The sequence below is a fragment of the Mauremys mutica genome, chromosome 4, assembly GCF_020497125.1.
Source record: "Mauremys mutica isolate MM-2020 ecotype Southern chromosome 4, ASM2049712v1, whole genome shotgun sequence".
In the NCBI taxonomy this organism is placed as follows: Eukaryota; Metazoa; Chordata; order Testudines; family Geoemydidae; genus Mauremys; species Mauremys mutica.
Window position 1 is genome coordinate 155,616,977 of NC_059075.1, and position 10,450 is coordinate 155,627,426.

General features: G+C 60.6%; 1 protein-coding gene across 2 annotated transcripts; it reads left to right on the forward strand.

The window, feature by feature from the left end:
* Positions 1-46: 46 nt before the first annotated feature.
* Positions 47-10,072, forward strand: PKMYT1 (protein kinase, membrane associated tyrosine/threonine 1). 2 transcript variants are annotated; one of them, XM_045016319.1, is made up of 8 exons: positions 47-153; positions 2,675-3,073; positions 3,337-3,827; positions 4,056-4,162; positions 7,044-7,216; positions 8,065-8,321; positions 8,970-9,068; positions 9,417-10,072. In XM_045016319.1, exons 2-8 carry the CDS (start codon positions 2,699-2,701, stop codon positions 9,631-9,633), a joined length of 1,719 nt encoding a protein of 572 aa, XP_044872254.1. In that variant the 5' UTR covers positions 47-153; positions 2,675-2,698; the 3' UTR covers positions 9,634-10,072. The 2 variants fall into 2 exon arrangements, with proteins under 2 accessions (XP_044872254.1, XP_044872253.1); XM_045016318.1 differs by having other exon boundaries at positions 69-207.
* The last annotated feature ends 378 nt before the right edge of the window (positions 10,073-10,450 follow it).

Sequence of the window (10,450 nt, forward strand, 5' to 3'; positions counted from 1 at the left end):
TCTCGCCTCTGATTGGCTAACGAGGTGTTGGCGGGAGGCGGTTGGCGGCTCGCGCCGCGCCGGGGGAGATTTTGGCGCCAGGACAAAGCGGCGGTTGGGCTGGCTCGGGGCGCGCGCGCGGGAAAGGGCTGCGGGGGAGCCCGTCACATCCGGGTACCTGGAGGGGAGCGAGCGCGGCGCCCCCGCCCCGCGGGGACCGGGGAGGAGGTGAGGCCCCAGGGGCCCCCGCTGGCCCCGCCCCCTGCCACACCCCGCCCACGGGCCCCGCTCGCGTCAGGCGGGGCGCGGGGTCCCCCGGCTGAGGCCAAGGGGGGGCCACCCCCCCCGCCGGGCCCCCTCCCCCCGCCGAGCCCCGCCCCCCAATACCCCCCCACTGGACCCCCCTCCCCCTACACCACCCAACCCCCCTGCCGAGCCCCGCCCCCATCAGCCCCTGCTGAGCCCCGCCCCCCAATGCCCCCCACTGGACCCCTCCCTCCCTACGTCAGGCCCCCCTACCCCTACCCCACCCAACCCCCCTGCTGAGCCCTGCCCCCCAATACCCCCCCACTGGACCCCCCTCCCTACCCCACCCAACCCCCCTGCCGAGCCCCGCCCCCCAATACCCCCCCACTGGACCCCCCTCCCCCTACCCCACCCAACCCCCCTGCTGAGCCCTGCCCCCCAATACCCCCCACTGGACCCCTCCCTCCCTTCGTCACGCCCCCCTCCCCCTACCCCACCCAACCCCCCTGCTGAGCCCTGCCCCCCAATACCCCCCCACTGGACCCCTCCCTCCCTACGTCAAGCCCCCCTCCCACCACCCAACCCCCGCCAGCCCCCCTGCCGAGCCCCGCCCCCCACTGGACCCCTCCCTCCCTCCCTACGTCAAGCCCCCCTCCCACCACCCAACCCCCGCCAGCCCCCCTGCCCCCCAATACCCCCCCACTGGACCCCTCCCTCCCTACGTCAAGCCCCCCTCCCCCTACACCACCCAACCCCTTCCAACCCCCCTGCCGAGCCCTGCCCCCATCCGCCCCCTGCTGAGCCCAGCCCCCCAATACCCCCCACTGGACCCCCCTCACCCTACACCACCCAACCCCTGCCGAGCCCCGCCCCCATCAGCCCCTGCTGAGCCCCGCCCCCCAATGCCCCCCACTGGACCCCTCCCTCCCTACGTCAGGCCCCCCTCCCCCTACCCCACCCAACCCCCCTGCTGAGCCCCGCCCCCAATACCCCCCCACTGGACCCCTCCCTCCCTACGTCAGGCCCCCCTCCCCCTACCCCACCCAACCCCCCTGCTGAGCCCCGCCCCCAATACCCCCCACTGGACCCCTCCCTCCCTACCCCACCCAACCCCCCTGCCGAGCCCCGCCCCCCAATACCCCCCCACTGGACCCCCCTCCCCCTACCCCACCCACCCCCCCTGCTGAGCCCTGCCCCCCAATACCCCCCACTGGACCCCTCCCTCCCTACGTCAAGCCCCCCTCCCCCTACCCCACCCAACCCCCCTGCTGAGCCCCGCCCCCCAATACCCCCCCACTGGACCCCTCCCTCCCTACGTCAAGCCCCCCTCCCCCTACCCCACCCAACCCCCCTGCTGTGCCCTGCCCCCCAATACCCCCCACTGGACCCCTCCCTCCCTACGTCAAGCCCCCCTCCCCCTACACCACCCAACCCCTTCCAACCCCCCTGCCGAGCCCCGCCCCCATCAGCCCCCTGCTGAGCCCGCCCCCAATACCCCCCCCACTGGACCCCCCCTCCCCCTACACCACCCAACCCCTGCCGAGCCCCGCCCCCATCAGCCCCCTGCTGAGCCCCGCCCCCAAGACCACCCACTGGACACCTCCCTCGCTTTGTCTTGGCCCCCTCGCGCTACACCACCCAACCCCTGCCAACCCCCCTCCTGAGCCCTGCCCCCTGCTGAGCCCCGCCCCCCAATACCCCCCACTGGACCCCTCCCTCCCTACGTCAAGCTCCCCTCCCCCTACACCACCCAACCCCTGCCAACCCCCCTGCCGAGCCCCGCCCCCATCAGCCCACTGCTGAGCCCCGCCCCCCAATACCCCCCACTGGAGACCTCCCTGCGTATGTCAAGCCCCCCTCCCACCACCCAACCTCTGCCAGCCCCCCTGCTGAGCCCTGCCCCCATCAGCCCCCTGCTGAGCCCTGCCCCCCTATATTCCCCCACTGGACCCCCCTCACCCTACCCCACCCAACCCCTGCCAGCCACCCCCGCCGAGCCCTGCCCCCCAATGCTCCCCCCAATGCTCCCCCCACTGGACCCCTCCCTCCCTACATCAAGCTCCCCTCCCCCTACCCCACCCAACCCCTGCCAGCCCCCCTGCCGAGCCCCTCCCCCCCACGCCAGTGCCCCCCACCAGACCCTGCCAGTGGCCCCCCCAAGGCCCCCATAGACCCTCCCCCCTCCCAAGGGACCCCCTACTTGATCCCTCTGCCCCACGAGGGGTCACAACGTGAACTCTCCCATTCAAGCCAAGGCGGAAGCTGTGCCGGGGTGACCCCAACCCACACTCATTCCAAGGGGCCCTGGCCTGGAGACCCCCCCCAGCCCCATGCCAACGGGTGCTGACCAGGAAACCCCAAGCCCCCCATCCCCAGCCCCTGGGCGCTCTCCCCAGCGGTGCCCGGCCATGCTGCTGACCCCGGGTGCTGTTTTTCCCTTTTCCTGCAGCGCCTCCCTCTGGCAGAGCCGGCCATGCCGCTGCCCCTGGACTGCGCGGGGGCCGAGTCCCAGCTGAGCCGCACGCCCCTGCCGGTGCCTGTGCCGGCCTTCTTCCAGGAGGCCGAGCGCAGCTTCTCGGCGAAGAGGCCAGGCCGCCCGCTCAGCTACACCCTCCCGCCCCGACCGCGCCACAAGGGCACCTTGACTGTCAGCCGGGTCTTCGCCGGCCGCCAACCACAGCCCTGGAGCCAGCCCCGGCCGCGCAGCGTCTCCTTCGGCGGCTCCCACGCCCGGGCGCTGGCCCCCCGCAGCCGCCTCTACGACCCCACCCGCAGAGAGCCCTTCTTCAGCCAGTGCTTCCAGCTGCTGGGCCGGCTGGGGCGTGGCTCCTTCGGGGAGGTGTATAAGGTAAGGGGGGGGACACCTGGGGTGGGAGATCCCAGCTGGGGGTGGGGTTTGGGGGATGCCTAGGGTGGGTAGATTAGGGGGATCCCAGCTGGGGAATGAGCATGATTCTCAACCTGAGCCTGTCCCCACTGGTGGCTGATCTGTGTGCAGCAAGGAGGATGAGTATGGAGTTATTCTGTGGGGCAGAGTTGTGAGGAAGGAGGGAATCTGTCGGGGGAGCTGGGTCCTGGCCCTACCCTCCCCATCTGATCTGTCCCCCACAGGTGCGCAGCAAGGAGGACGGGCGGCTGTACGCAGTGAAGCGCTCGGTGGAGCCATTCCGGGGCGCCGGCGACCGGCAGCGCAAGCTGGCCGAGGTGCGGAAGCACGAGCGGGTGGGGCGCCACCCCAACTGCGTGAGCTTCGTGCGGGCCTGGGAGGAGCGGGGTCAGCTGTACATCCAGACAGAGCTGTGCCCGGCCAGCCTGCTGCAGCACTGCGAGGGGCGCGGGACGCTGCCCGAGGGCCAGGTGCGGGCCTGCCTCTGGGACCTGCTGCAGGCGCTGCGCCACCTGCACGCCTGCGGGCTGCTGCACATGGACGTCAAGCCGGCCAACGTCTTCCTCACCGAGCGCCGTGTCTGCAAGCTGGGCGACTTTGGCCTGGTGCTGGAGTTGGACCGTGGAGACCTGAGTGACGCCCAGGAGGGCGACCCGCGCTACATGGCACCGGAGCTGCTGCGGGGAGAGTACAGTGAGGCGGCTGATGTCTTCAGGTGGGCCCGCTAGAGCCACGGATAGAACCCAGGAGTCCTGACTCCCAGCCCGACCCCTCTATCCACTAGACCCATCCCCTGGCTTTCAGTCTGCACACCCCCTTTCTGGACCACCACCCCTTCGCTGCCCCGTGTGCTCTGAGTCCAGGCACCCTGGCGTGTGGCAGGGAGCAGAGGATTCTGGGAAGCCAGCTCCTGGCTGACCCAGCGTGCGCCTCTCTCTTCCAGCCTTGGCATGACTATCCTGGAAATCGCCTGCAATATGGAGCTGCCCAATGGAGGGGAGGGCTGGCAGCAGCTCCGGCAGGGCTACTTGCCTCCCGAATTCACTGCCGGTAAGTGGGGGTCTCCTGTCCTGGCACAGATGGAGCTGCTGATGGCTACTCAGTGTGCCATGGACCCTACTTCACACAGGGAAACCTGCTGGAATTGGCATTCAGTCTGGTGGTCAGAGCGGGGAGGGGGGCTGGGAGGCAGGACTCCTGGGTTCCATCCCAACAGAGTAGTGTCTGTCTAGTGCCGTGATACTGACAAGCAACAAGTGGCTCTTTAATGTGTCTCCTTGCGGCTCTTTGCAGCGCATGATATTAAAACACTGATTTAATTATTAACCAATCAGGATGATTTTTACAATGTTATTAACCGATTGTAGTCGATAAAATAATACTTGATCAATCATTTTGCTGTGAGACTAAGATACAGTAAAATCTCAGTTATGAAAACCAGCGTTATGAACTGATCAGTAAACCACACACCTCATTTGGAACAGGAAGTACAAATCAGGCATCAGCAGAGATGGGCGGGGGGGAGGTAAATTCAGTACAGTACTGTGTTAAGGGTAAACGACTTTAAAAAGGGAAAGTAGCAAATTTCTCCGGCATAGTGAAGTTTCAAACTGTATTAAGTCAATGCTCAGTTGTAAACTTTTAAAAGAACAACCATAACGTTTTGTTCAGAATTACGAACAACCTCCATTCCCTTGGAACTCTGAGGTAGCGGGTGTGTGTATATAAAAACTAAATATTTCCTTCACACTGTTTAAAAATGAATCTATAGTAAATGAAACAACGAATTCACACAACTGTGGCTCTTCAGCATAATGTTGATTCCTAATTTGGCTTCTGAACCACTGAGGTCAGTATCACTGGTCTAGTGCAGTGGCTCTCAAGGTTTCCAGACTCCTGTCCCGCTTTCAGGAGTCTGATTTGTCTTGCCTAGCCCCAAGGTTCACCTCACTTAAAAATGACTTACTTACAAAATCAGACATAAAAACACACAAGTGTCACAGCACACTATTACTGAAAAATGGCTGACTTTCTCATTTTACCATATAGTTACAAAACAACTGGAATTAGGGCTGTCACTCGATTTAAAAAAAATTAATAGTGGTAATCGCACTGGTAAAGAATAGTAGAATACCATTTATTTAAATATTTTCTACATTTTAAAATATATTGATTTCAATTACCACACAATACAAAGTGTACAGTGCTCACTTTATTTTGTTACACATATTTGCACAGTAAAAAACAAAAGAAATCATATTTTTCAGTTCACCTAATACAAATAATGTAGTGCAATCTCTTTATCATGAAAGCTGAACTTACAAATGTAGAAATATGTACAAAAAATAACTCCACTCAAAAATAAAACAATGTCAAACTTTAGAGCCTACTCAGTCCTACTTCTTGTTCAGCCCATCACTCAGACAAGCAAGTTTGTTTATATTTGCAGGTGATAATGCTGCCTGCTTCTTATTTACAATGTCACCTGAAAGTGAGAACAGGCGGTCACATGGCACTGTTATAGCCGATGTCACAAGATACGTACGTGCCAGATGCGCTAAAGATTCATATGTCTGTTCATGCTTCAGCCTTCCAGAGGACATGCGTCCATGCTGATGACAGGTTCTGCTCCATAACAATCCAGAGCAGTGCAAACGACACATGTTCCTTTTCATTATTTGAGTCAGATGCCACCAGAAGAAGGTTGATTTTTTTTTACAGGTTCAGTTCTGTAGTTTCCACATCAGAGTGTTGCTCTTTTAAGATTTCTGAAAGCATGTTCCACACCTCGTCCCTCTCAGATTTGGAAGGCACTTCAGATTCTTAAACCTTGGGTCGAGTGCTGTAGGTATCTTTAGAAATCACACATTGGTACCTTCTTTGCATTTTGTCAAATCTGAAGTGAGTGTTCTTAAAATGAACAACATGTGCTGCGTCATCTGCGAGTGCTTTAACATGAAATATATGGCAAAATGCAGGTAAAACAAAGCAGGAGACATACAATTCTCCCCCAATTCTCAGTCACAAATTTAATTATTATTATTTTTTAACGAGCGTCATCAGCATGGACACATGTCCTCTGGAATCGTGGCTGAAGCATGAAGGGGCATACGAATCTTTAGCGCATTTGGCACGTAAATATCTTGCGATGCCAGCTACAACAGTGCCATGCGAATGCTTGTTCTCACTTTCAGGTGACATTGTAAATAATAAGTGAGCAGCATTATCTCCTGTAAATGTGAACAAACTTGTTTGAGCGATTGGCTGAACAAGAAGTAGGCCTGAGTGGACTTGTAAAAAATCTACATTTGTAAGTTGCACTTTCACAATAAAGAAATTGCACTACAGTACTTGTATGAGGTGAACTGAAAAATATGATTTCTTTGTTAATCATTTTTACAGTGCAAATATTTGTAATAAAAATAATATAAAGTGAGCCCAGTACACTTTGTATTCTGTGTTGAAATCAACATTTGAAAATGTAGAAAAATGTCAAAATTTAATAAATGTAAATTGGTATTTAAATTATTTAACAGTGCGATTAAAAGCGTGATTAATTTTTTGAGTTGAGTTAACTGCAATTAATCGACAGCCCTAACTGGAATATCAGTATTGTATTTGCATTTCAGTGTGTAGTATATAGAGCAGAATAAACAAGTCATTGGATGCAATTTTAGTTTGGACAGACTTTGCTAGTGCTTTTTCTGTAGCCTGCTGTAAAACACGGTGACTATCTGGATGAGTTGATGTACCCCCTGGCCCTGGGAGACCTGTGCATACCCCGAGGGGAACGCATACCCCTGGTTGAGAACCGCTGGTGCAGTGGTTAAAGAAGGCAGGACTGGAAGTGAAGGGCACTAGGGGGCACTGTGCTGCAGGGAGATGGGTGGGGCTCAGTAGGGGGCGCTGCTGACATCTCTCCCTGGCCCAGGTCTCTCCTCAGAGCTGCGGGCGCTGCTGGCTGCCATGCTGGACCCCAATCCCCGGCTCCGGCCCTCGGTGGAGGCGCTGCTCAACTCCAGCATCATGCGCAAGACAGAGAAGTGGCGCAAGCTGACGCTGCTGGTGCAGGACGGACTCCTGAGAGCTGCCTCCTTGTGCCAGGTGAGTTCTGGGCGGGGGGGAGCACGTCAGTCCTTACCCGCAGCCCCCAACTCTGCCGGTGCCCCTCACTCCCGACCCGCAGCCCCTGCTAGCCCAGCCCTGGGCTCCCCCCCCAGCTCTGCCGGTGCCCCTCACTCCCGACCTGCAGCCCCTGCTAGCCCAGCCCTGGGCTCCCTGCCCAGCTCTGCCGGTGCCCCTCACTCCCAACCCGCAGCCCCTGCTAGCCCAGCCCTGGGCTCCCTGCCCAGCTCTGCCTGTGCCCCTCACTCCCGACCCGCAGCCCCTGCTAGCCCAGCCCTGCCCCCCTCCAGCTCTGCCGGTGCCCCTCACTCCCAACCCGCAGCCCCTGCTAGCCCAGCCCTGGGCTCCCCTCCCTCCCAGCTCTGCTGGTCCCCCCCTCACTCCCAACCTGCAGCCCCTGCTAGCCCAGCCCTGGGCTCCCCCCCCCCCCCGCTCTGCCGGTGCCCCTCACTCCCGACCCGCAGCCCCTGCTTGCCCAGCTTTGGGCTACCCCCCTCCCCGCTCTGCCGGTGCCCCTCACTCCCGACCCGCAGCCCCTGCTAGCCCAGCCCTGGGCTCCCCCCCACCCCGCTCTGCCGGTGCCCCTCACCCCCCACCCGCAGCCCCTGCTAGCCCAGCCCTGGGCTCCCTGCCCAGCTCTGCCGGTGCCCCTCACTCCCGACCCGCAGCCCCTGCTAGCCCAGCCCTGGGCTCCCCTCCCTCCCAGCTCTGCTGGTCCCCCCCTCACTCCCGACCTCTAGCCCAGCCCAGCCCAGGCCTCCCCTCAGCTCTGCTGGTGCCCTTCAGTCTTGTTGGTTGAACTTTTCTCTTCTCGCTCCCCCACTCAGGGCGTTGGGAGTTTTGTGCGTTGGCTGTGGGCTGCCCTGTGCCTGCCGGCGCGCTGGCTCTCCAGCTGGCATCGCAGCGTGCCCGTTACCCCGCCCTGCTCCCCGCTACTTGCCACCCTGCTGGATAGCAGCTTCTCCTGGGACGAGGAGGAGGAGGAGGAGGAAGATGGGAGCCTGGGGGAGGATGTGTTCGAGGTATCGGGAGTCTGCGGGCGGCATAACCGGACATGCCCCGGGGAGCTGCTATTGCAGGACAAGTGAGTGGGGGGGGGGACAACACACTCACATCTACCCGTGGGCCCCGTCCCCTCCAGTAGGGGGCAGCACTGCTGTCCTGATCCACTCCAGCAGAGGGCAGCACTGCCCAGGTGTGCTCTCTCACACAGGGCAGGAAGGGACTTCTGGGGTGCAGGGAAGATATGGGGGTGAATCTAGGACTGCGGAGGGGTAGGGACTTGGGTGGGGGGGACTGGGAGTGTATGAAGGTGGGGGAACAAAATATGAGATGTGGAGGAGTTGAGGGGACGGTATCTGGGGCAGGTAGGAATGCAGGAGGAAGCTGGGGTGGGGCACTTGAGGGGCTAGGAATATGGGGTAATCCATATGGGGGGCAAGTGGACAAAAGGGGATGCATGGGGGCAGGAGTATGTGGTTCTCCTCCCTTTGGGGTGTAATAGGGCGTGGGAGAGAACCCAAGCTTACCTGAGCAAGGGGGTGCATGGAGGTCCCTCTAAGGGATGGGGTGCTCCTGGGGTGGCCCCTTGGCGGTTGGGAGGGATGGACATGGTGGTTGGGAGGTGGACTCTCCAAGCTTCCTCTGAGGGATGCATGGGAATGCTGGGTCCCAGGGCCTGCCCCTCCTGAACCCACAAGGGCTTCCCCTCACGCCTCTGCTTCCCTGGCAGGCCCCCGAGCTCCCCACCGCTGAACCTGCGTCCCTCCGTGGGCAGCACTTCCACCCCGCGCCACCTCTCTCCACCAGAGACCGGCAGCAGGAGGACGAGGTGAGACGCTGCGTGTCAGGCAGGGCTGCAGCCTGTCCTGCGGGTCTCTTCCCTTGCTTCCGCACACTTGAGAACCCAGGAGTCCTGGCTTCCAACCCCCCCCGTTTTAACCCACTAGACCCCACTCCCCTCCCAGAACCTCAGAGAGAACCCAGAAGTTCTGCCTCCCAGCCCCCCCTGTTCTAACCCACTCGACCCTACTCGCTCCAGTTAGCTCTGGGAGGGATCTCGGCTGAAGGACAGACTCTCGGGGACAATCCTGCCCTGGGTGGGGATGGTCTAGATGGGCCCCCTGGGGGTGTCTCCATCTCCTACTGCCCTGATCCCACTCTGGTTCCCCCCTCCTAGGTCCTCAGCTGTCCAGGGCAGCCCCAACCTGAGCCGCATCAGCCCAGATTCCCCCCCCGGCTCCCCCAGCGGGGGCAGCCTCCGCCGCACCCTGGCCTTTGAGGAGGACGACGAGCAGCGGGGGGAGAGCGCCCCCCCGGGTGCAGGCCAGCATGGCTCCTTCGAGCCCAGGAACCTCCTGAGCATGTTCGAGGATGCCACGGCGGAGCAGAAGTGACTGGGCTCCGAAGATCAGCTGCCCTCAGCTTGATAGTTCCTGGGGCGGGGAGGGTGTGTCCCTCACTGGGGTGATGACCCCACATGCTCCCCGCTGAGGCTACGTGGGCCCTCGCCACCCCCACTCTGTTCTCCACACTGCTGGGGGGTGGGGAGAGAGCCCTCCTTCCTTGATGCTGCTTCTGTTGCTGGCAGCGGGGGGCTGCTGGGAGGAGCAGTTGGGGGTTGAATCTCAATGTACCTTTTTTTTTTTAAGCTTTTTAACCTCTTCATGAAATGGTGGGAGGGACACAGGTGCTGCCATCCCCTCCCACCAGAGGTCGCTGGCTCTGCCCCAGGCTAGGACCCGCCGGGGTTTGTGGATCTTTTTTTGTTTTTTTCTGTTTTTAAGGGAAGGCAGCAACTATGAAAAGTGTTAAATAAAAAGTGCTTTGAAATGATCACAAGGCTGAGGGACAGCTCGCGGGGGGGACAGATTGTCAGGGTCGCTCCTGTCTCGGGGGGGTGGGCAGCACTGCCGCTGGCTGGAGGGAGCTGGGATCCCCTGGGTGTGTGGGGTGATCTGTGCCATTCTACCTCCAGCTTGACCACTAGCACCACTAACTCACTCCCTCCTCAGCAGGGCTGATGAGCTGGGATTTCCTGGGCACCTTACAGACCCTGATGATGTAACACCTACCAGGGGTGCACAAGGCCTGTCAGCCACCCCATGGGACATGCAGCAGGTGGGGTGTCCTACCACACAAGAACTGGGAGGGGCCGGCATGTACCTTTCTCTGCTCTTCTCAGGTTCTCGCAGGCAGAGGTCTGGGTGTGCT